The following is a 26,605-nucleotide window of genomic DNA, read 5'->3' as shown; positions in this document are numbered from 1 at the left end:
AGCGACAAAAATGGGTAAACAAACCATAAGAGGCACATGTACACAAACACACAAAAAATGACTAAAATAAGATGAATTCAAAGAGATACAAACTGACCAAAAAAAGATGAAAAATTACTTTGAGATACAAAATGACTTCAAAGAGGCACATAAGACTACAAAGAGATGTAAAATGAGTACAAAGAGACACAAAATGACCAAAAAGAGACACAAAATGATCACACAGTGACACAAAATGACCACAAAGATACACAAAATGAGCACAGAGACACAAAACAACAAAAAGAACATAAAATGACAGCAAACACACAAAATCACCACAAAGACACAAAATGACTACAGATTGATACAAAAGATACATATGACTGCAAAGAGACACAAAACAATGAAACAAATACAAACTACTTAAAAAAGACAAATCACCACAAAGAGTGGCAGAACCTCAAAAAAAAACAAAAAAAAAAACACACAAAGACAAAAAGGAGACACACAAAAATGACATCCATGAAATCCACTACAAACTTTGTGTGTCTTGCTCCTGTGCAGGAGAGGCAGTGGGTCCTTTTGCATATCTGTACTCAGGGGCACACTGTCTCATAATCTGCCCACGGCTCTCTCATCCTCTTTCAGTTATTCTTTCCTCTCTTGACACCTGACTTTGTAGGAGGGGTGGTCACATTAACTCAAAATAAATGGCCGCCGCCAACAAGGCTGGAAAAACAAAAATGATGAAAAGTGTTTGCTTTGTAATGTTGATGACGACAATGCCCGCTGCCACAAGCGCAATAAAGTGTCTGTTTTACAAGCATCTAGGAGGCAATGCTACTAATTTGGTTTGGCGTCTGTTGAGTCAACAACATAAATTCACAGAAATGCACCGTCTTGAACTGCTGTGCACAGTCCATCTTCTACATGGGTTCCTCCTCGTCCACTTAAAGTCATGTTACTATGAATCCACCAATCCAACTTTCATCCATGGCACCACGTTAAAATTGACGCAGATGACCGACTGAGAAAGAAAGAGAGCAACAACCCTGAAATATGGTGTAACAGTGCAGAGCACTCAGGGAACAGCACACTGCATCACCCACGGCCTGTGTTAAAACAGCTCATCTGCAAATACAAAGCTGTCGCACTCACACATACCAGTCACACACCAAAACGCACATAATCATGTGGGCATGCACAACACGCACGCAAACACATTTAAAAGCAAAATGTCATTCTCAGTTGTGAGCACGGGCAGCGCTGAACAGGGCTGAAACAAAATATGAATGAAGTAACACAACGTGAAAGAGTCATATAAACAGCAAGTGGCTGATGAAACATTTTACACTTGCATTGATACAATTCTGTGTATGCTTGAGAAAAAAGTGACTACTCCTTTGTTTTGTGTCTTTGACTCTTTCAGTGAGTCTGTGTGTGTGTGTGTGTGTGTGTGTGTGTGTGTGCGCGCACCTGTGTGTCTGTGTGAGGCCTATATAGAGGACCAGCAGGCGGAGATGATGCTGAATGAGCGGATGCATTGTGCTCCGTGCCATCTCTCCATCTCTGCCTTAGTGTCTCCCTGGATAGACAAGCGGCGAGATATCTGCCATCACTGAGATAAGGTGGAATGTGGAATGACAGGAATTTCAAACCTACATAACAAACAATGAAATTCTAATTACCAGCCAGCGCAAACAATTTTCCCCTGCTGTGACATTTGGACCGCGGGACTGTTCAATTATTCATCGGCACTCTCGCCTTGTTGAAAAAAAAAATGAGAGAGAGAAAGGAGAAAAAAAATTTAAAGAGCGGGGGAAAAGGCAGCTGAGGGCCTGATATATTAATGCTTGTATAAAATCTGTGTTGGGACAAATCTGAATAAAGTAATAATCTATTCATGCAAGGACCTGTTTCGTATTCAGAGTGAAGATAAATCAGTGGTAACCTTGTATTCTGTTTCCTATACAATGTCAGAGGTAGTGTGACACATTGGAGAGTTTAGCATTGAATTGTTCTTGCGTGGCGTATAAATACACTTTTCAGATATGAAGAAGATGTTCCCGTGCAGAGGCGGAACTGAGGATCATCTTGTAATGAAAGTTTCACTTTGGTCCAAAGCTGAACAAATGTTGTGCCAATCAAGTGGGGCTCAAAGAAGGCATGGCTTTGAATCCTACTATCTATTTAAGGAGGCCAGGAAAACCCAAACCACAGCATTTCAGGAACATTTACCCTTTCTTCTTAAGTCACCATGTTGAGCTGAGCAGGATCTTTTTTTTTACCTTTACTAACAGAAATGTCACTGTTTCATATGAAATCACTTGCCATATTCTTTCTGCACTTTCACCTTATTTTTGAGGAAATCTTCTAAAATTCATCAAAAGCATACAAATGTATTAAATCCATCAGTAGAAGTGTCTTTTAATTTCTTGGAGCAAATAGGTTGAGGGGGACAGAGTGCAGAGTGTACAGTAGGAAAGAGTTCAGTCTTTTAGTCACTGAGGACAGACCCTGAGAGTATAATGTTAGCCAGAGCCTGCTTCATTGTGTATTCTCATTGGGTGACCTGCAGTCATCATCAAAATTCACCAGGGCCTGACGTGACTCAGTCGCTCTGCAGATAAGAGCCTGCCAGCCACATTGAAGATGTATTAACGTCAGAGGAGAAAAATATATATCTTGCCATTTTAGTCTGCAGACGGGTTTTTTACTTTCTTCCTCTTTCCGCCATCCCCTCTTCTCTCCTGCTCCATAGAAAAGTAATTAATCTGCAACAGAGACACGGACTGGCGGCTTTGCCTTGTGGATGGCGAAACAGGCCCGATTTTTAATAAACCAAGAAGTTAATAAGGAGCAGGCCATTTAAAATTCCATTATCAGTGCGAAGTGTGTGTTTTCATGAGGAGCATAACCATCACCTTTGGTCTGGCCTCCCGGAGGCAAATGACCAAAACTGCTGAGGGATTTGAATTTATAAACTACTGTCTAAGTTAGCGAGTGGCCCCGTCGCTCTGTGCATAATGTCAAGTTGTGTGTAAAGTGGATGCCTCTTGATGAAGGACAAAATGGACATTAGGCCGCTTCAATATTAAAATAATAACCATCAGTAAAATATGCTGACAAATCATACTCCTGTGAAACAACATATTGCACTGGGTATTATATGAAAATAATCAAATTTAAATGAATTCAACAAATTTTACTTCACCTAAAGGAAGACTTCACACACAGAAAATGTCCATTTGTTCATCAGCTAGTCATGCAGTGTTACCTTTACTTTTGTTTTTCTCTGATGCTTCCACGGACAACGGCGAATATACAGTTTTAGGAATGTATGATATATATCAGTCCAATGAGTAATTGGCTGATAATGGAAAACGTATATAATTACAAATTATTCTGGTACGAAATTATAGTCTTGATAATATGAAGCCAGACTGGTTTCATTGATATGACAAGGGCAGCATCTACACAACCCAATAAAATGGGTGGCGGTGCACCTTTAAAATTGGTTTACGAGCTGCCAATTAACACAGAGCAGCTGAAGTCAGCCAAACATGACATTGCTGGTGTGGACGTTTTTCACAGTTTCAGGGGAGGACAACAAGATTGCACCAAAAGTGTGATCCACAACTGCCCACCTCCCATCAGATCAGCAAACTTCCTGTTTCCACTAAACGCAGTGCTGAAGGACAGTCTCCAGAGCATTAGCACAAGCTAACACAACCAAAGCAGCTCACATCCAACACTGAGCCTTCAAACGGTCCAAACAAACTTGCACCAAAAAGGCTCAACTTTGTTGTTAAACCTGTTAGTAACTGTTAGGTAAAGCGAGCTGTTTGATGCTACAGTTAGCCCTGTCACGGACTCAAACCAACTGTCTGCGCTGCAGAGTGGGCACACCTGCAGCAGTCGTCTCTGAGTGTCACCGTGTGGAGGCAGAGGAACTTTATTTTCTGTTTCAATTAATTGTTCATAACACTCCGACATGTCTGTTTTGACAGATTATCTCGATAATTTTGGCAAAATGATCTATAAAAACCAAAGTTTGTTGGGGGAGATTTTTGATTTTCTCTACCAGAGAAAATAAATGAACATTTTAAGAGTCAAAACTGTTCTTTGTTTTTGTTGTGTTGATGATAGTGATGTTAGTTAGATTTGGCTAAGTCAGGGCCATGGAATATCAAGGGGGTTTTCACATTAGATACGACCGAGTGCACTTGCCTATGCACACTTTGATATGGTAGGTGGCAGTATGCATGTGGTTGGTTTGCAATTCGCCAGTACACACAAAGAAGAAGCGTCCACATGCCATTCATGAGGCACATTTGTTTATGTTATATGTAGGACATGGGCCTGGTGCTGTGTGCACTCAAAGGTTTCGGAAGAGATTGGATGCGTTGAGGAATGCCTTTGCAACTCTACTTGCTGAATGCAACTTGCAGTCGACCGTGAGGTTAGAAACAGTCCAGTTGTTGACTTGAATATTCTCTTTTGATTTCCACAGTGCTTTTAAAAAGGTGTGGAAAAGCTACATAACCAGTGACAGAAGTTACATTATTATAATGGCAGTGAGCGCAGCACACACATGTATGGACAAGGTCGCTTTTTACACCACCTGCTGATCGTACTTGTCGTAGAGTGAATCATGCCCGAGATAATCTGTTATCTTATTGGTTTCAACCATGAGAAGCAGGTAATTATTGGTATCGGCTGAGAAGAATCCATATTGTGCATCCCTAGAACATATTGATTTATGATTGACTGGGGACCAGGTTTAACAACAGCAAAACTATATCAAAACATCTATTTACAAACTCTCACACAACTGCAGAATAATCCAAGCCTTGTGTATCCAGTCGTTTGCTCAGTACTTCCCAAACACATACAATTTCACTGAAAAGCCTTAGTTAAAAAACAGTAACACTTGTGCAAACACAAAGCTCTATATGTCACACTGTGAAATGTGTAATGGCTAAGACCTTACAGTGTGTGCTCAGTGCTGTGTGTAGTGTGGTGACAGACTCTGTGCCAGGGTCAGTCTGTCACTGTGTCTCTGTGTCTCCAACAGCTCTGCCTGGTGTTGGCCGTTACGCCCCTCTGCCTCCACAGACGTCCAACACCCACACATAAACAAAGAACACACACACACTTTCCTACACACCACAAGCCAACTGCCCATGACATGAACACTATCCCAGGCTCACTGGGCGCCACTTAAAGGCTCCCACTTTGAAACTGACACTCCACTTGGCAGCAGCGCCAAACAAAGACAGTATGTGTGCGTGTGTGTGTGTGTGTGTGTGAGCCTGTGAGTCTTTTCATGTTTGCAGAAATTCTCAAACAAAAGCCACACTGTGCATTCCTCTAACTTCTCTGTGTTCGCCACACAAGATGTCCTTCCTGTCCACGTTGCTGTAAAGTCTCATGTCTACAGACACACAACACTCTGACCTGAGATGTGACCTTTCCGCCCACCTACATCTGCCAACATGTGTGTGGTGTGTGTGTGCATGGAAACATGTCAGTGTGGAAAGGTAAGAAAGCACACCACGATGACAAAGTTAAATGTAGCATGTCACCACATTGCACCTGGCAGATTATCAGGCATGCTTTTAGAGCCAAACTCTTCCTGCAAATGCAAAAACAAGGACGCTTCGCCCCCTGGCTTAATGTAATAATAGGAACCATATGACTGTGAAACCAAATTAGGACTTGTCACAGGACCGGTTGTACGGTAATGTTAGAATCTGTTGTAGCCCGAGTGTGTAAGACAGGTGAGTCTATTCCTGTTAAAAAATGTGGTTCTATTTTAATAGCACTCCATTGCTGCAATGTTTTCTGAGACGGGTGTGAGAGTGCTATTGTATGTAATTTATCAAAAATACATTTAGGACATAGATGCACATTAATATTGATTTAATCATTTAAATTGATACTGATAATACTGTTCTTATAATATATTCTCACATATTTTTTAAACTCAATCAATTCTGATATTATAATGGACTTAATCAATGATGCGTCAAGCTTCATACCAACTATACTAGGCCTTCAGAATAATTGTGTATTTTATTGGCTTCTAATTTATTTAACCCTTTAGAACCTGGATCGACATCAGTTTTGTTGTGTTGCGGTCAGATGCCTTTCACAGGCATTTAAAACTCTGGAACCTCAGAAAACCTCACCATTTTTTTGACAACACGAGAAAAGGCAATGAGTAACTTTGCAAGTAATATCTGGCAAAATGCAAAGTTGTTGAGAGATTATTAGATATTATCTAAAAATAGAAAAATATGTCCAGGAAACTATATATATTATTAGTTAATTATATATTTTAAATTATGTCACAAAAAAACATATTTTTTTAATTCTATTTTATTTTAGCGTTTTCATAAGGTCATTTTCTTGTTTCTTTCCTTTTTTTTCTTTTTCTTTTTGATAGTATTTTCATGGTTGAAGGTGTAACAGCAGCCTTCAAGCCACACATATTTAAATAAGCAAATATTGTCTTTGGTTTCTCCTTCCTCTTCACTGTACAGCTACGGTCATAACATGCTTTAGAGCATTTTGGGGACATTTTAACAATGCTCTAATCTTATTTAGCCTGAAACAATACCAGCATTTGTAAGGTATTTTTTCAGTCTTAAGATAACCGCATCTTCCCAGCAGCGTCTAGGGATCACAGTGAAGGTAAAATGACCTTAACACACACAGGGTCATTTGGGAAAGGAACTATGATTTGTACACTGTGAGAGGAGACACCTGCCCTGACTTACTTTTGATGGGGATGATGAGCTGGGGAATGACGGGCTGAATCATGGGGCCTCCGTGCTCCAGCATGTCATGCACTCCCTGACGGGCGAAGAACTCGTAGGGATGAACAGTCTCACATAAGCCATCAAAGAACAGAGGCAGGTAGTGGTGGTAGTCCAGCTTTTCAATCTCCACCTGAGGATGGAAATTTACATTTACATTACAGGCATTATTAGCTGCTTCTTTAATCCAATGAGATGGAAAAAGACAGACGGGGTATAGTTTCTGTCCTCTGCTCAAGGGCATTTGTTGGAACATATGGCTGTTGATAAAGACATTAGCTAGCAGCAGGAATGAACTTTTTGTTTACGGAACAGTCCTTAAAGCGTTTACAGCAGATGAAGATCCCAAGTGTTCCCCAGGAAGTCGGTTATTTAAAGTTTCCATTTTCATGGACAAAATTCTAAAACTTTTCCATGACTTTTCAAGGACCCCAAATAGTTTTTTTTTCTTGCCCCACTTGCCTGTCATTTTTCAAACATATAAGATTCAAACATAATTTCAGCATCGTACATGATGGCAGTTGGTGGTTTTTAAATAAAACATGCATGAAAAAAATGAAAAAAGTTGCTCAAAATGTTTAAGTTCCTAAAAAAATCGCCAAAAATTTAAAACAAGAAGAAAAAGAAATTGTCAAAACTTTTTCAAAGAAAACATGCCTTCCAAATCTGTTTTCTTAAAAAAAATTCTCAAAAATTAAATAAAAGATAAGAAATAAATCGATTTTTTTAATTCTCAAAAAATTTGCAAAAAGATAAAAAAGAAAAGATTACCCAAAAATTTTAAAGAAGAAACTGGCACATTAACATAAACATTAACATATTAAAGCCATGTTATGTCATCAGCTACAGAAAATAAATTCACCATTAATTAATTATTATTAATGATTATTATTATATATTAATGATATTAATTTACTTTATCGTGCACGACACAATTCCGTGATTTTTGTAAAACTTTCAATGATTATCACTATTTCCATGACTCTGTCAGGCCTTAAAAATCTAATTATGAAATTCTATGACCTTTCCAGGATTTCCATGACTTGCCATAAAGCTCCCTTTCTGTATTTGGCCTTTCTTTTTGTTTGTCTTTGGCTTTGCAAAATATCTAGGGCTAAAGCTCCTCTTGCATCCATTTATAACCCTTACAGTAAACACACACACACACACACACTCAACCACATACACCCACGCACACAATGGCGGGGGAGACAGCTGTTCAGGAGATCATGACACAGCGGCATGTGGCATCTTGTGGGTTGACATGTTAACACCTGTTTACACCATTTATGGGACAGACAGAAAGGCGCACACACACAATCAGGCAGTAGATTAAGACATTCGTCCAGCTACAGGCCACAGACAGGCTTTGATGTTGTTTAGCTGAGTGTGTGACACAAGTCTTTCATGTGTGTGAAGCCATCAGAGGAAAGCCACTCAGGCACACTGAGCTGGAACGAACAGCTGACCCGAAGGGGCCTGTCCTTGAGCCTCGTGTGAGCATGTGTGTGTTCTGAAAATCATATAAAATGGCTCATGCAGTATCTGTACGTACTAAAGGGTTCCTGGGGCTTCAGGCAAGGCAGATTTAAGACTTTTTAAATCTTTTTTATTGTCGCTCGGAATTAAGTCTAATGACCAAAATTAAATTACAGTTTTATTTTGCTCAGATGTTTATTTTAACATTAACAGTGATGCTATGTAATAAATTAATAAAATGTTGTTACAGCTCTTAAGTATTTTTTGGGAGTATCTGTACTTTGCTTGAGTTTTTTTTATTTCTACTTTAATTTTTACGTCACTATATTTTCTTATTTAAATGTATACTTTTACTCCAGTAATTTTCCCCCTAAGCATCTCAGTTAGTAACTACAAAACAGGGAAGGAATAAGAAAGGAACAGATGGAGAAATGAAGGAATGGGAGAAAAGTAAAAAATGGATTTTGGTCTATAAATCCATTGAGTTTTGAAGAAGACTTTGTTTTACTTCAAGTGTGATGTATGCTCCATTTTATGACGGTATACATGTTACTGGGAAATAAACTTTATAATTCTCTCAGAAATTCTGCTTATTTTTTACTAACAGCATTAACTTAAGTATATTTAACATCATAAAATTGCATTTGACACTTAAGTACATTCAGTATCTGATACTTTAAGACTTACTCAAATAATATTCTAATAGGTGACTTTAACTTCTATCAGAGTCTTTTCTAATTAGAAATCTTTACTTTTTTAAATGTTGGAGAGGAACAGTTAGAACACAATTAACATATTATATTATCATAAAACTATCTATTTGGTTTACCAACAGAAGTGGGAAATGTCTTGCATTTCTACCTTAATTTCTGGATGATTTTGTGTTTCTCAGTCTGCATGTAAAATTCCAGTTCTTGCATGATGAGTTCAAGAAAAGAAATGACTTTAATTATTTAACAAAAAAAGAGGAAAAAGAAAAAAAGTTGTTACCAATTATTTTGAGATTTTACAATTCATTGTTAGAAAAAAAGATTCAGAAAATCCTACCGCCCATGTCTGGGCATTTTTAAGACTTTTGAAAGATTAATTTAAGTAAATTTAGGATCCGTGGGAACCCTGTACTAGATTGTGCTATTAAGTGTGTATTGATGAAAGGGGTATCAGCCGTAGCACTGCATCCCAGTGGCACTATTGTTGAGAGAGGGGTTAGAGGCTGAATGGGTGATTCTGTTTTTCATGTAATGAAAGGTAATCCCTTTGGTGTGGAGGCAAATAGCCCCGAGCAGCCAGCAGTCCTTGAGGACAGCTGAAGCCATAAGGACACACTCTCTAGTTCACACACACACACAGATATACACACACACAGGAGCACCCTGCTGGGTCACGCTGGTCTGTGCTGAAATGTCACCCAGGCAGTGGCGCTTGGTGCTTTCAAGTCCCCAGCCCTCGCCCAGCCACCGGTCAGAGCTATGACTTCAAAGCAGGGCATACTCCTCAACACCCCCTCCTGCTGTCAATCCTCCATGACACACGTGTCCCCCATGGGTAAACACAGAGACGGAGAAGGGAAGAAAAAACAATGGAGAGTTGGCAAGACGGCGACAGGGACAGAGAGCTCACACTGTTAGCGCAGAGAGACAAGGCTGATTGCTTTGAGGCAATTTGCCGGCCAACCTTGACCTTTCCCTACGCCTGGTCAAGTTCATCATTGTGAGTCAGGCGAGCTGGAGAGTAGAACAAAAGCAAACATGAGCCCAGAAAGAAGAGGAGCTAAGGGAATGGAGGGTGCGGCAAGATGACACTAATGCACAGCATCGCTTGCTGGCAGATGGCAGTCGATGGCACACAGGGACAGATCATGGAGTACAATCCTTTTTTTTTAAAAGTTCTTTGGCCACAAAAACAATATTATACATGAAGACAATCCCAGAATGTTAACTTTGGATGTTTCAGTTAATTTGGTTCTGACAGCCCAAACCCTAATTAGTGGTAACTAACTGGTCAATTTTCAAAAAAACAAAACAAAAACAAAAAGACCCATTCCTTTCCTTTTAGTCTAGTGCTACATTAACTCAGTAAGCTTTAGCACCGCCAACTTTTCTGACAGCCAGTCAGCTGGCCGTTTTAACATTCATAGTGGCCACAGTCCACCCTCCAGTGTCCACTATTAAGTTATTGTTAACTTTGGTCGCTCTGAACTGCCCAACACCACTGGTAAAACCATCATGGATGCGGGACAGATCAACAGTTCTGCTGCAGAGATACGGTGGCCACTGTGCCGTCTTCGCGAGGTAGCCCCAGTGAGTCAACAGCTTCATTTTGAGCCGTAAAAACTATTCAGCCCCACTAGCCACATGGTTACTGCTAACTGTGCAAACAGAGCTAACAGTGATAGTTAACAAGGCTAAGGGGCCAAACACGTCATGTCTTTAGTCTTTAACCGAAATTTGGAGGTTGGGCGCTGGGTTCTACTCTTGTGTCAACGCTGTGCTAACTTTAATGAGCAAGAGGCAGGTTGCGTCTGAGGTTGCTTAAGCAACCATAACCAGCACTGTATTGTAGCACTTTTACCAGAAATTCTGAGTGTAGAGCTGATCTTCTTCCAGCTGTTTTTCATGTGTGTATTTGGCCTAAAATATGGTTAGTGGGAGAGATGTAAAGCTCAGATTATCCCTGCATTACAATGATAAGATCTCCAGTATTTTTCTCACAGATTGATATTTATGGAAGAAAGGAAAGACATCTGCCAGCTGTGATTGGTGGCTCCTTGTCATATGACAACATATGTCATGGCGCAGCCATCAAACCTTTTTAAATAGGTGCTCAGAAACATGTGCAAGTTGCAACAGCGTCAGCGTCAGCATCAGCGTCAGCATGGCTCATAGCGCCCCTGCTGCACGTCCCCATTGAAAACAATTGAAATTAGTGCACAAAAAACGCAATGTCACTTGTACAGCCCTTAAGGGGGGTTTGCAGCTCAAAATTCAGCCTTCTATGGATATGTTCAAGTAGGAATCTCAACCGAAATCAGGGGAAAATTGTTAGCACATCAGGTCTCACATTAAGGCACAAACACAATCCCACCTTCCCTGTTGTGAACCTGAGATTTTGTGGGAATAATTACCTGGGTGCATTAATGTGGTGCTGTTGTGAGGTTGCCTCTGAACTCTGTGATGCTCTTAATCAAAATCACATAAACAACCACTTAGGAAGCGGCTGAAGATTCCAGTTAGCACTGAACGAGTGGGGATAATCAGCAAACACCATCACATACTCACGCTCTTATATAGTGCACACACACACACATTCCTGGGGAATCTTAATCAGCGTCTGCGCTGAGCGGTAACTCTTGCATCCGTTATCGATTGTCCGCCCAGGTTTGTTTGTCTTTGGGTGCCTGTGGGAATCCCCCTGGAGTCCGGGGAGTCAATGAGAGTGGAGCACAGAAAGACTATCAGCCAAGTAGCAGCAATTAGCCTTGGGACACAGACCTGCATGTCTCCTCTGGTCAGCGCTACAACAGCAGACACACAGCAACAGAAGCAGACCTGACTTGGAGCGAGTGCGAGGAGAGCCTCTGCTCGTTAAACAACAGCATCAGAGGCCCCTGACAGGCACAGGAGACCAGGAGGAGCGAAAAACAGCAGGTTGCCACTTTAAATACACAACAGCTAGACATGATTTGTTTGCAAATACATGTGTGGGTGGTCAGATGCTTGTGGGTATGAACGCTTACATGTGAGTCCATGTGTGTGCTCAGACATGAGCTATTGGGCTAGTTTGCCAGTGTGGTGTGAGTCATTTGAAAAAGATAGCAAAGCAAAATCACACAGAGGCTACATAGCAGAATAAGACATGTGAGAGCAACAGAGAGAATGAGAGAGGGAAACAGTGAGTGTGCATGTGTTCATGTGGTCTGCTCCTAAAGGGTCATAACTGTGGAGTGTGGACTCCATCAAATGTGATTTGGAGCAACTAGTTGGCCTGCATTATTACATATAACAGAACTTGACTGTTGCTTTGTGGGTCACAGTAGCTGGCAGAGTGATATCATGGGTTTGGAGGTGTGTGTTTGGACTTCATTTGGTAAAAAATTAGGTAGAAAGACTAGAGGGGTGTACTACAAAGCAAGATTACTGGCTTAGCGAGATATGTTGAGTCTAAAGCCAGATTTTTTGTGTCCCGAAGGATGCTCTCTTTCCACCTGTCCAGATCTCCATGGTAACTTATGGAGATGGCTAACCTGGTCCAGACCATGTGGCAATATCTGAGGCTGAAAAATGAAGCCAATGTTGAAGTGCCGAACACTGCTGTTCATCGAGTAGCCACTTGAGGCTGGGTCCAGAGGCCGGTCAATCCCAATAAACCCTAATGTTAAAATGCCCAACTTTACAGCAGAAATAAACATGTTTATGGCCTTGTACAAAGAAGTTTTTGGTCTCTATTGCTTTCCTTTTTCATTTAACAGGCTTGAATTTCCTAAAAACTCAACTGTTTATATTCTATTAAGGCCCAAGATTACACTTGTTTAAGGGCAGGGCTGTTTGAGTGAAATTCTGTCTGAGTCATCACTAGTCTATGAGTCAGATGCCCCAACTATCGTCCAAATATGGTCCATTCTGGATCCAAGAAAAACAAGATGTCAACACAAAATGCCAAACTTGAGGCTTTAAAATAGTCCACAAACCAATGGTTGACATCACTTTATTTATACAGTTTATGATCCATACTATCCATCCATGCTTGAAATTATCTAAAAAGCACCTTTTACTAAAACTTTTAATTGTAAATAGCGATATGGGTTCCCAATATCTTGCAAAGCCGTGATGTTACATGAGTAATGCCACCAAATGAAGCCATGCAATCACAGTACGGATTGAAATTTCGCAACATTTTTGACGACTACTGCTATCAAATAAAAGCAAGGGATTGTATCATATTAATTTACTATGAGTTAAGAATTCATACTTTTATTAATTAGGATGTTAACTTGCATATAAAATTCCCTCAAAGCATACCATTATGTTACCAGTTTGAACTGTGTTTTTATGCTTGGTCCTGGTTTGCTGAAGTCCTTTCAATGCTGCTGGTGCATTATAGCTAATATTTTTTTTTTAAATCAAGATAATATTCAACCAATAAAATTTATTTTACTTTGATTTGACCAAAAATCTATAAAGATTTATTTATTTATTTTTTTTCTTCATTATGGGACTATGTCAGTATATGTAAATGCAATATTTAAATCTGCCGCATAAAGATTAAAGTGTAAGAGCTGTAAAATGAGCAGCTGTCACATTAAATAAACAAACTAAATACATGAACTTAAATTTACACAGTCAGTACTTTTCTGGTAGGATTCCTCTTTCGCCTTAACTGAAGCAGCAGTGATGCTTTTTAATTTTATGTTTTTGTTAATATTGTTCAAAGGCGGAAGTAGGCAGCACACAATTGATTGATTTTAGGGTCAAATGGTTTTATGTGAAGATGCACAGTGCCTGAGGTGATAACCACCATTGTGGTATCAGTTATCTGTGAATCTGCCTTTAGGGTTTGTTGAGCCAGCTAAGGCAAAGAAAGCACGGCTCTTTCAAACTTGCTACATGATGCACTCTTCTGTTGTGCTGGTAGTTCTCAATTTCTACCCAAGGATCAATAAAGTATATTTCTATGTATTTCTGATATAATTTATGCATTTCACCCTCATCTTCAACCTCCTGAGGTCCTGGCTGAGGAGGTGTGGGTGGAGGTCAACTGTCCTTTAATTAAAGCGCCACATCCTTGTTCAACTCTGCATTTGAGGTGACAGGGAATTTTCTTAACCCCCCCAATGATGTGATCAAATCTCTCTCCAAATGACACAACACCCACACATTCCATTTCAGTCACAAATGCGTCACATAACATAAGCTAAGCAAATTAGCAAGCCAATTTTGCCATCCAACCTTTGTAAAAGCATGTCTCATAGGTCATACAAGAATCAGGCAGTGTGCCAGCTGTTTGACAATGATGCTATTTTAATTGATGATGCTACAATGACTTGACCTGGATTCAGCCTTCTGTTAATACAAGTACAGGTTTCTGTATTTAGATGAGCTGGCAGATGAGCTGCTGTCAATTATTCCAGCTTTGAGAGAACAGGCTTCCTATTGGTGCCACTCACACTATGAGTCACACTGTCACTATGGCCAAACAAACATCCATTAGTTCTGCTAAAAATGTCTCACAGAAGACCAAAAGGGAATGCAGGAGCCACATATAATAGCATGTAGACAGCGTGCAATGCGTCTAAAAGATATTTGCACTCGGGAAGGAGATATGCATTGAAAGGGCTATATGTTGTGGGGATGCAGGAGGCAGGCATGAACCAACAAGCTGAAAAATAACTTAACATTGCACAAAGGAATTCCTATCAGTCATCAGTGTGATCTTGACTTCATGGTGCAAATAGGCACATTGTCGCTCTGAGAAACCATGTCATCTTCTCAAACCTCACATGTAGTCAGCGTATTCTAGATTTGTGCAAGTTCTGTCCAAAAATAAGGATTATGAAGACTTGACACACAGTCTTTTTTCTGACAGTCTTGTTTGTTGTTTCTGACACTCAGGCTGGCTTCCTGTCCCATCTGTGGGCCAATTATAGAGTGCTGCAATATAAGAATAACCCATAGTTGAATATTTATGCTACTTTATGATGTATGATGTATTAAAATTATTATTTAGGGGGAAACCATAAGACTTAATTATGATCTACAATCACTGGTTTAATTTCCTTCTGTAGGGGCAGAGGCCTTTAAATTAACTTAAAGAAGCACTTGACACCAGCTTTGTGGACAGCAGTATCCAAATTATTAATCTCTCACATGAATAGTTTGCCCCGGCATAAAATATATCTTTTGGATGCACAAAGTGCCCATAAGGCCAGCCTCTATTCTGTGCAACTGCAGACATCAATGTTTGGACTCTTTTACAATTTGGCCAGAGAACTGACCACCTTGATAAATAATGCTATGATGCCTGTGGAGTCAAGAATGAAAACAGCAGTCAGAGTTAGTTAGTCAGTTTCAGATTGCAGCCATTTTGGTAAATACATCTAGATTGAAAAATGGCACTACTGCAGGTTGCTGCTAACTTTAGCTCTTAAAATATCACTGAGCCCCTTTCTATACTCAGTGTTTAGATGTTAACACATGCTGACATCTCCTCATTCACTAAATTAACACAACAGCAGCAAAATAAGTCCAGAACTTGATTGTATTATCTTTGACAAATAAACTGAGATGTAAATGTTGCTTTTTTTTGGCAGCAAAAAGTAAACTAAACCGAAAAGCAGCCTCTGTGGCTGATTCAAGATGTAATTTAGTTTGCAGAGATGCTACACCTCATGCACACAGATTTTTATTGCCCTTTGAGAGAAGCTTTTACGGTAGAACCTCCCGAAAATTTCAGAAATTGTCATGAGTGCGTTGCACACAACACATACTAATAATTTATTCATTCTAATCCAACCTTGTATCCAACTGTGCCACAGGTGTAAAGCACACCTAGCCACAACATTTCTACAAATCAGTCACTCTGCGGCGTGCACTCACTGTGAATACCAGAAAGGGAAAAAAAAGGAGAAATAAAGAGGGAAAAGAACAGAATGTTTTGACTTTCTTGGAGGTCACAATAAGAGGAGCAAGACTGGAATAGGCAAGCGATAAGTGAGGGAAAGAGGAGTGAGTCACTCTCGCTATCTCCCCTGACAGCTGTTTCCATCTAACAAGCATGCAAGTATGCTCAATTCAAAGCACTAGTAGTAGAGTGCATGGTGTCAATTGAAATGATACCTAACACAAGCTGGATGAGACAATTTTTGGGCTTCAAAGACAGTTCAAAACCAGGACACGGGGAGTTATGAATTTTATGTGAACCCACCTCGACCACACACACACACACACACACACACACACAGCCAACACAGAGATGAAAAGAATTTTATTTAGGCACACAGTCGTAGCAGCAGTCCCAAACGGTGTGTTGCGGATTAAAAGCAGTAGGGTGTTATTAGAGTACAAACATTAGCCAGAGTAATTGAAACAGTGACCCTGTAGATTGTGTTCCTGTTGAGATTGTGCTTCAGTTAACGCTGTTGTTGAAGATGAAGAAAAAACCCCGGTAGATGTTCATTTTAGAAATTTTACATGGCGGCTTTTCTATTTTTTTTTTCTTAACATGATTATTAAAAAAGTCACCAAAATATTTAGTGACAACTTCTAGAATCCTAACATTTTTAAAAGAGAAATATGCTCTATTTACCTAAAGTGGCATCATCCAAATCATTAAGTTTGTGTTTCTGCAATTTCTTTGTTTACATACGGAACAAAGAATGCATTCTGTTTGCTCTCGCGCTCCCACTGAGAACAAATCACAATTATTTTTTCCTGTAAACAAGAAAGCAAGGAAAACTAAATTAGTTTCCCACATTTCAAATTTGCCAGTAGAATGCTGTCAATATCTGTACGTGTATGTTCTTCAAGTGACTCACGCAGTTTTTGTTGCACAAAACATGAACAGTGGCCTTTGTTATCCACCGCATAGTACACTAGCAGTGACAATATTCGTCTGAATGAGGCCTATATGGCTGCGGTGATTGAAAAAAGGTGAGTGAAGGTGGGCTGAGCGCATTGATGAAGGAGTAGAGGGATGTAATGTTAGAAGAAGCTGAGGTGGCTGAGGAAGAGACTGTCTGGAACCTGCTCCAGTTTTAAAGGTGAAGCAGCTAAATAAAGCTCAGATTAGGACTCCACTCACTGTGCTCACTGTGCGTGTGTGTGTGTGTGTGTGTGTGTGTGTGTGTGTGTGTGCACGTGCACATGCACACCAGCATGGGACGCTCTGCCACTGTGATGGAAGTAGGCCAGAACAGTGGAGAGAAGAAGAAGGAGGAGGGAGGCGATGAACATAACAAGAATTGCAGAGAGAAAATGTTAGACAAAAGGATTCGTAGCCTGAGTTTTCCTTATCTCTGTGAAATGTGTGCATGCCTGCACATGTGTTGGCCTGTGTGCACTTAGCATGCACAGATGCTCTGACAGTGTGAGATATAGGCCTTTTCCAGTGACCTAGCAATGGTCATCGCTCGCCAGCCACTGGTGTGATTGCGTCTGTGTCTCGTCTATTCAGGAGCCACGGCCTCTGCTCTTAGCTTCCAGTGATTACAGCTCAGCAGCCGAGCTTGACAACACACAGGCAGAGTGTAATCAAGTCAGAGAGAGGGAGGTGTAATCAGCATTTCCCCTCCAATCAGCCCCAAAATCACTGTCTCTAATCTGCAGCCAGCCATTGATGGGTTTGATTGATAGGATGGATTTGTTATCTGGCTGTGGGGGTCTGCAGGGAGCAGAACAACAAGCAAGAGCAAGAGACACAGTCAGCTTATCAGCTATCGCTACATTTGTTACCGCTCCCCTCGTTGAGCGAGCTGGGCTTTTCCTCACGGGCTACAACTGCAGCTCTCCTCTCATTTATCATACAGAAGAATTAAATGTGGACACTTCAAAGTACTTCCACACACAAGGGTCCCCGGGGGCATGTGTTTTCTCCCTGTTTAAAATGGAAAGGGCCAATCCATCACTGGTTGTTTGTGACGGAAACAGAAACTACAGAGTATTTGTGTGTGTTTGAGCGTGCAAGCGTGCATGTGTTTATACATGCATTAATTACTCGCATATATGTATGTGTGGATGCCTCTGCATGTGTGTGATTTGTACATGTCAGATGCACGGTGAAGATAAGGGGACAGAATAATGCTTTTTCAGCAAGCAAAAACCGTGACTGTAACATCTACTGCCTGCACATTCTTGATAAATCTTGCTCCTCTGCCGCACACTGTACTGAAAAATCCTCACAAATGTTCAAACAAATATGCTCATTTTCAATGAGCATGTGATGAATGGGCTCCATTGATTTTGTGCATGAAGCCAAAACAATAGAGACCAAGACAAATGCTTGGACTGTTTAAGATAACAAGGCAGCTTCACCAGCCTGTGTGACGCTCTGTATGAGTGTTTGAAGAACCAGGATCGACAAAATCAAGAAAATAAGGACATGATATAATTTTGCAGATACAGAAACAATGAGATTGTTAATATGTAAGAATAATTATCTGGCAGTTCATTTGAATGTGACCTTGTCTCTGTTTTTCAAAGCTGATTATCTGTCTCTTGCACCGAGACAGATAATCAGACTGTGTACAGGATGAATAATTAAAACTAAAATTTCCTTAACTTAACTAAATTGGCAGATGTCTATCACAAGACTACTGTTTATTATAATCTTCTGTTCATTTTCCAGCTGTGTTCTAGCACAAAGTCTTCATATGAGACCACCCTCAGAACCCGACAATGTATCTCATAGCTGTTGTCGGCTGGCACATAGCTACTAAGTACACCCCAACAAATTTCAGATGCATCCTGTGTCTTTTTGTTCTGAACCATGCCTGAATCTTCTGAACAATACCGTGAACAGAGATCAAATGGACCTCAATGTGAGACTGTTTGTTCAACAAATTATCTCTTGCATCAGGTGGTGCTTGCCTAAATCAGAGATCCCAATTCTGCTGAGGCACCTTGATCAACCTGGGCGGCCATCCAGAAAGCCTGTGCCAGTAATGCCAGTGGGAGACAACTCCATGAATAACCAAAAACAAACCACAGCAAGACCATTTCATCATTTCAAATCCAACAAGTGAACCTCAGTTTTAGCTAGTGTGTCAAGTGTGCTGAGTCAGAAATGCCCACCCTGAGCTGGAGACAAGCACAGAGAATGAGCAGCATCAGTAGCAGTAGGCAGTGTGCTTTTAGGGCCAAGCAGCAGCAGAAGCAGAGAGTGTCTGTCAAGGCTCTGTCCAGCTCCTAATGGGATGTTCTTGTTGTTGCCAGTGGATAACTCTCATCCTGTGTTCTGGACTACAGATCAAAGAGGGCCTGGACTCAGAGCCACCAGGGCTGCACGGATGGAGAGGACACGGGGAGAGTGGAGTAGGAAGGGTAAGTAAAGGGTAAAATAAGAAATTATGCAAGCAAACAGGTAAGAAAGAAAGAGGGAATGAATAAAATACAGAAAGCTAAAAAAGGAAACCAACCTATCCTTTGCCAAGAGCACACATTGTGTCCCTCTGTTCACCCTCACAGGCAGATTAAAGCCCATTTTTCTGTTTTCTGCCTCTATTTAGGCAGGTGAGGGGGAAAGGGATGTGAAAAGAAGGGAGCAAAAAAAAAAGATGAAAGCCAGCCACAGAAGTCAAGTGGGACAGTGGTGTTTCCTTTAAACCTAATCGGGGATGCTGAGAGATGAAAATGGCTGTGAGCAGTAGCACAACTTTGGGACGGTGCAAGATGATGTCACTTAAACATGTTTTTCAGAGGGATGAAGAGTCCTTGACCAACATGATGCATGACTCCAAATTGTTTTGGATACTTGGGCTCAATACCACTTATTAATTTTACCCCTTACCCCATATGCTCAAGTACCCCTTTGCTCCTGGTAAAGGGAAAGTGGTTGAAACTAGGGCTGGGCGATATGGGCTAAGAATTACATTGCATTATTTTCAGGCTATATCACAATATACAATATATATCTTGATATTTTTGAACCTCCTGAAAAGCAATTCATTAATGCTAGAACTGGGAGACAGAATCAAACATTACAATTAATTTCCCACAGCAACAAATTACCTCTTTGGTGAGACAACATTGAAGGAATGACTATTGGTACTTTGAAAAATATCAACACAATTCCATTTTTGATCAATAATCATTAGCAAAGTAGATAAAATGACTAAGTAGGTAAAGGCAAGCATTACTGTCTGATAAGAAAAGCACGTCACTTCCCTGTAATGCACCTTTAAAATCAGGAAAAAACACAAATTGTTCCATATACATATAGTCTCATATCTCAATACGATATAATATTTTTATATTTCCCAGCCCTAGTTGAAACCTTTCCCAATTAAATGGTACAACTCCCCATGACCTTGATATCTTAATAGTAGTCATCAATGATGTTTGTGTCAGCAGACGGGTCTATGGCAAAAATGGTATTGTCACTAGCATCAATGGTATTGTCACTAGTATTGTCATTGGCAACTTGCGCTTCTACCCTGCCAGTCTGCACTGATGTTAGAGGGGTGGGAACAAGTGCAGCAACTTACCCTCCGGACTATAGTTAAATGCTGGGCAACATATGCCAAAAAAGGTGATACAACATGGAAATATGTCAAGATGAGTGACTGTTAAGAACAAATAAGCAATAATAAGGCAATATAAGCTAGCAACAGGGACTAGATCATACTACTAGCGATTTTTGATGAAGATAAGCTAAATATTATCATCATTTAAAATCTTTACTATTGAAAAAATATAAATCGGTGGGTTTCTTTTGGTGCTTGTGCAGCCATGTTGCCAAGGATTTTGCATAAAACTCAGTTTGGAGTGTGCCTCTGAAAAACCTTCGTTTGGAGGGCAATGTAGCTCTGTCCTAGGCAAGGCAAGGCAAGTTTCTTTATATAGCACATTTCAGCAAAAAGGCAAGTCAAAATGCTCTACGTAAATCATCAAAAGCATCGAGACACGGTACAAAAGAAACACACTATAAAAGGACATTTAAATGCCATTAAAAACCTATAATAAAAAGCTACAGAATAGAAAAAATCAAGGTAAAAATGACTAAGACAGGTATAAAACACAAAAATTAAAGTTAGAGTGCAGTATAAGAAATAAATAAATAAAAAAAAGAAGAAAAAAAACAGCCTTGATTTAAAAGAACTGAGAGTTGCAACGGACCTGCATTTTTCTAGTACTTTCTTCCAGATATGTGGTGCATAAAAACTAACCGCTGCTCCCCCATGTTTAATCTTGACTCTGGGGACACAAAGCAGACCTGTCCTAGACGTCCTGAGGGGACACAATGGTTCATACTGTAATAGAAGTTCAGAAATGTATTTGGGTCCTAAAGCATTCAGTGCTTTATAAACCAACAGCAGTACTCTGAAATTGTGTGTCTGACAGACAGGAAACTAGTATAAAGACCTCAGAACTGGAGTTATGTGATCTACGCCTCCATCCCAACAGTAATCAGGACACCCTACTCTTTTGACATGAAAACAGAGGGGTAGGACTGGGTGGTAGGGGCATGGACTCTACTGGAACTCAGCCTTGGTGGGGCAATAAATGGTGAAGTGATAAACTGAGGCAGCTGCACATCCAGAGCTGTCCTAGCTTATAGTGCATGAGCAAATGTTAGAAAATTAGCCTGCTCTGCTCAGGGTCAGCACTGGTGTCAGGGCAAAGCTCTTTGTCAGGTGATGTGGAATCAACCTTTTGAGTTATGAGTGGCAGCCAGCTGTGCAGCTGATGGTTCCAGAGATAAGAAAAATGTTTGGTGTGATGACTACCAAGAGCCAAAAAGCAAGGTGAGACGAGGCCAGCAAAACAGAATAAAGCTTTATGCACAGGGCTGCACACACAAACACACACACACACACGCACGCACGCACGCACGAGTTCCATCATCTACCTGCAGGGAGAAAGATGTCTTTCCTCAGCGTTGATGATAGCATCTTCAGTCTCATGGTTCAACACTTTCACTGTACGCCTTTGACAAAAGGACTGAATCTAAAGGGGCGGATTGTTTCAGAGAAACTGACTAATGTGCTCTACACGCACGGCCTTATGAGTGGGATGAAAGCTAGCTTTTGAAATGTCACAGAAAATGTAGTGCTGCATAATTCTGAGCACACACACACACATGCACACAGAACTGCTACTACTGCAAGATCAATATTTTAGTATAGCCTGACCATGATCTTTAGATAATCAGATGAGTAACTGAATGAAAAGCAACACACAGCTTGACTGAAAATGACCACATTTTCTTCCAGCAGTCTAAACTGCAATGAAAATATGACCAAGACTAAGATGTTAAGATTAACTACTGAAACATTTGTCACAGTTCAATGCTGACAACTAGAAGAGCAAGAGTTCAGTGGAAATATACTTTAAAGAGCCTGTGTCCACATAGCGTTTTTTCTTTTTTCAGTTTTTCCCTATGAGGAGCGGGCGTCTATGGCTGTATGCGCCTAGAGGAAAAGTATAGTGTCAAAGTCATTTTTTCAGAGCGTTTCTGGTTGAAAATCTTTGGACTTTTCAAAAAGGCACAGTCACTGCTGCTTTTTAGCTGGGTTACGGTCACAACAAAGACAGAAAAGCAGACTGAGCAGACTGGCTGGTGGACACTGGATGTTGCTGCTGAGTGTTGTGCTTTTATCACTGTACTTTTGTAAGCTTGTTGTTTACTGTGTTATCATCCATTAGCTTACTAGCTAATGTTAAAGTCGACATATCGTTGTCATAGAAACAAAACCCATGCACAGTACATCATTTAAAATAGGCGCTGGGAACACTCTTTTATGAAGCACTGGGATGAAGCTTTCTCCAGCTCCCTGCTGATGCTTTTCTGCTGAGGATAATCGCCAGGTGGATACAGGCCCTTAGCTTGGTGTTAAGTTACTTTTTTAATTATGGGAGAAGGAGGCACTTGTACAGATAGACCCCAGGTAGTTCTCAAGCACGTACCCTTTGAGCAACTGACAAGATAAGTACTTTTTCAAGAATTGTTTCTTTTTCAATTTCAAATTTTATATTCTATTTTATAAAAATTTGGCCCATAGCGTCAATACTCAATTAAAAGCGAGTTGTAATGCCTGACAACTTAATTTGAGTTCTAATTCTGCAAGACCGCATGAGCCCTTGTCCCTCCCACATCAACTTCACTTGTCAAAACCAAAACCATAACATATGCAAATCGAGTGCCCTGCAGAGCAGCAACGCATGTCTCCCTGACCTGCCTCCATTGGTGACAGTCAGCCTGGAAATGACAGTGTTTGCCCTTAGCCTCATAGTTGTCACCTGTCACTGTTAAACCACTATGAATGGGTGTAATTATATAAATAAATATGTAACTTAGTAAAATAATTGCTACTGTATGTAACTATGTTTCAAAAATAATTATGAAAGTTGTGCACCTTTTTTTTACATGAGCACCTGCCCCCTAAAATGACTGTTCACGGCCCTGGGCGGGAAAAATGTGTGCTGAAAAAATTGGGACAATTTGGGACTGTGATTAATTCTGGTGTAGGGCAAAAAAAGTCACATGAATACACACTGGATCAGTAGATGCAATATTAAAATCACCCAACCTTCTCCAGAGAAAGAAATTCCATCCAAATGAGGCTTAAGATACAGTTTTGGTGCTGGCAACACAGGCCAAGTTTGAGACCAGTGACTCCGACGAGTATTTGAACTAAAACTGAGCGTTACTAAGTGTTTTTTTCATTAAATGGTAGCTGGAGAGGATTTAAAGCAAAGTTTCGGTACGGTACTCAAAGCAGTAAACCAGTCTTCCTTAACCTGCCCATAAAAAAATCTAAGCAAGACAAAGATGGCCTAATATAACCTGACCTTGCAATACAAGGAATATCTTTTTACATTGTTTCATTCATAAATACATTCTAGAGTCTGAATCCAGCAGTAGGGGATCCATTACAGCAGGTGGAGGGTGACATTACAATGGATGGAGAGAATATACAAAGATATATGTACTTGGGAGGACAAAAGCCTTTCTTCCATTTGATGTTGTTTGCCCAGATGTAAGAAAAATAGCTGGTGCCCAAAGATGGTGTACAGGGATTATGCTTGTTCATTCTTGTGAGCGTGTGCAAGAACGCTTACACACACTCATGCACACACACCCACAAATCTACTTTCGGTTTGGTAGGAGGAGAGAGTGAGGGGAGCAGAAACAGTGCAGTGAAGCAGATGTAATTACAAAAGGCAATACAAGCCGTGTGTCTCCAGGTCTCTCTGACCCACATGGAGGAAGTAAGTCAGAGCTTATCAGGGTGCCACAGAATGGGGAAATCTTCCAGCAGAGGTGGCAAGTGCTCCCTGCTCTTTTCAGATGTGACACATTGGGGAGATGATGGTGGTGGTGGTTGGGCTCTAAATGGAGAGGACAGCAAATGAGGAAATAGTCCCTCCTTCATTCATGGTAGCAGGCAATCTCTGGTTTGCCCCTGGAGGAGAGATTTGAAGCCGATAAACAGCACTAGTCCAGTTGTCATGTCATGCACACACAGGAAGCATAGTTAGATAACACATGGGGGGCCTGAGGGTGGAGGGGTGACTAGATATGGTGTTTTGAAGGACAGTGAGAATGTGGTAAATTAAATGTTGCTTGTTGTGACGATCAATCACATTGCAAAAAGCCCCATAAACTGTTTACCACCGTGTACCATTAATTTGTTATGCTGTTCACAAGCCATGCCGACAAGAAAGCAGTTGTTGCTGCTTTTGTTGGCTGCTGCTGCTGCTGTTTTGTTGCTGTCGTTGTTGTGAACGATGTGGGGAGATACTGTTTTTTTTCTTTTTTAGGAAATCCTGTGGAGAGATTTGACAGGCACTGTCAGATGACAAAGTGAACAGCCAGGAGATGAAGATGGGTATGCTTCTGACAGGTTTATTGCAAATACTGTAGGTGCAAACTGCTGGGCCTTGGTGGTGCCTGCTTCTGCAAGTGCATGCAAGCATTCTTTGTGCGCACACATACATGCAAAGGATGCATGCGTGCACACACGCACACACACGATCAGACTGCCTCTGATGTTTCCCATAGACAAGTGATTACTTTAGGATCAAAATGCAACCCACTTGCCAGAATAAATTAAGGTACTGCACATCTCTACAAACCATGAATATGTAGCATTGTACATTATTATATAGCAGATATGCTTTCAATAATGCTGTGGGAAAAGTGTGGTTATGTTAACCCTTTGAAACCTGAGCAAACTGGTTTGATTTCTTTCAAAAACATGGCGAGCAGGCAACGAGCAACTTAACAAGACATGGCCGAAAGATGAGAAAAGAAATTAGTAAATTACAATTAAAAGTTACAAGAAAATGACTTTATATATTTCATTTTTTGTAACCTAATTTTAGATATAAAACTATTACAATTATAAGATAAGATCTACCTCTTCTGAGAATACTTAGTTAATATACTCTTTCTCTCTTTATCTCGCAGTACTGAAGGCTTCTACTTGACCTACTGTGGCGTGGATTGTACCTCATTTGTATGTCGCTTTTGACAAAAGCATCTCATGAATAAATGTAATGGAAGAAGCAGATTCTGGTTCAAATTTTTGGCATATTATTTTTGACAAAAATGAAACCAAAATAATCACCGCCATAAACTGTACTATGGCACACATAACAAGGTGTTTTTTCTATGATTTTGGTCAAATAAAGAAAAACAAAAATAGTCTTTTTTTTGCATGCACAACTTCAACCTAGCTGTTTTATATCTGTTTCAACTTGACTTGGATGTCCTTGCATTATCTGATTTGGGTACATTATAAATTCAGTACCGACGTGCAATAAATGCCTCATCAAGATAGAATTTTGTGCTTGTATTACTGTTTTTTGAGAGTCATACATACACTACAGACCACAAATGCACTACACACATGCATGAGTAATGGACATTGTCAAATGCAGCTCAACAGGTGCTAAATTCACTTTCAGCTAGCCCTAAAACCCCAGTAATAAACAGCACTGAATAGTGAGAAAACAAGTGAATGACATCCTCACAGTGTACTTTGCCTCCAGGATGCAGTCCCCATTACCTCTGCTGATTCACCGGAGGTAATCACCAATATGGCTTGGGAGAAATCGGAGGGATAAGGAAAAGAGGGGAAAAGTCAGTTAAACAGAAAGAATGAGGCTACATGGAGGGCCTTTGAATGAAATATGGCTTATATTATTTCTTTCTGCTCTCCAGACAGGGCCGTCTGTCATGGCCAGGAAGGGGCCAGAGAAAGTGGGCTAAGTGGTCAGGCCATTTCTTGTGCCTTTCCGAGTGGCTGAATAGATATTAGGATTTTACAGGCTATTACACATGATAATTGCACAGCATATTGAATTTCGGGCAATTTTCTCACACTGACAACCGCTTTCTTGCTCCCTCTTTTCTATAAATAAACATTTTACAGTATGTAAAGTATCCATCATATGAGCTATGATTTAAAGGATGTTTATAACATACAATCAGTATCCATGGCATTCCTGTGAATTCAATAACAGCACTATACTAATTGCATGACTTAAACCCAGCTTTAGCTCTTTAGATATTCATCTAAGCCAATTAAGTGAGAGGCGGGTTGGGGATGGGGCATAATCCTTGCTTTAATGTTAGAGTGCACATTCAAGAGCAATGTCAGA

General features: G+C 40.4%; 1 protein-coding gene across 1 annotated transcript in view; it reads right to left on the bottom strand.

Moving 5' to 3' along the window:
- pacrg (PARK2 co-regulated) overlaps positions 1-26,605 on the bottom strand; it is a 171,881-nt gene that overhangs the window by 79,457 nt on the left and 65,819 nt on the right. Inside the window, exon 3 of the mRNA XM_042501183.2 lies at positions 6,768-6,939. Coding sequence (XP_042357117.2) covers positions 6,768-6,939 — 172 coding nt within the window. The remainder of the gene's footprint in view (positions 1-6,767; positions 6,940-26,605) is intronic.

This window comes from Plectropomus leopardus, chromosome 14 (genome assembly GCF_026936395.1).
Source record: "Plectropomus leopardus strain MGB_pleo_1.0 chromosome 14, ASM2693639v1, whole genome shotgun sequence".
Classification (NCBI taxonomy): Eukaryota; Metazoa; Chordata; class Actinopteri; order Perciformes; family Serranidae; genus Plectropomus; species Plectropomus leopardus.
The sequence above is the reverse complement of the archived record's forward strand: the minus strand, read 5'-3'. Positions and strand labels throughout refer to the sequence as shown.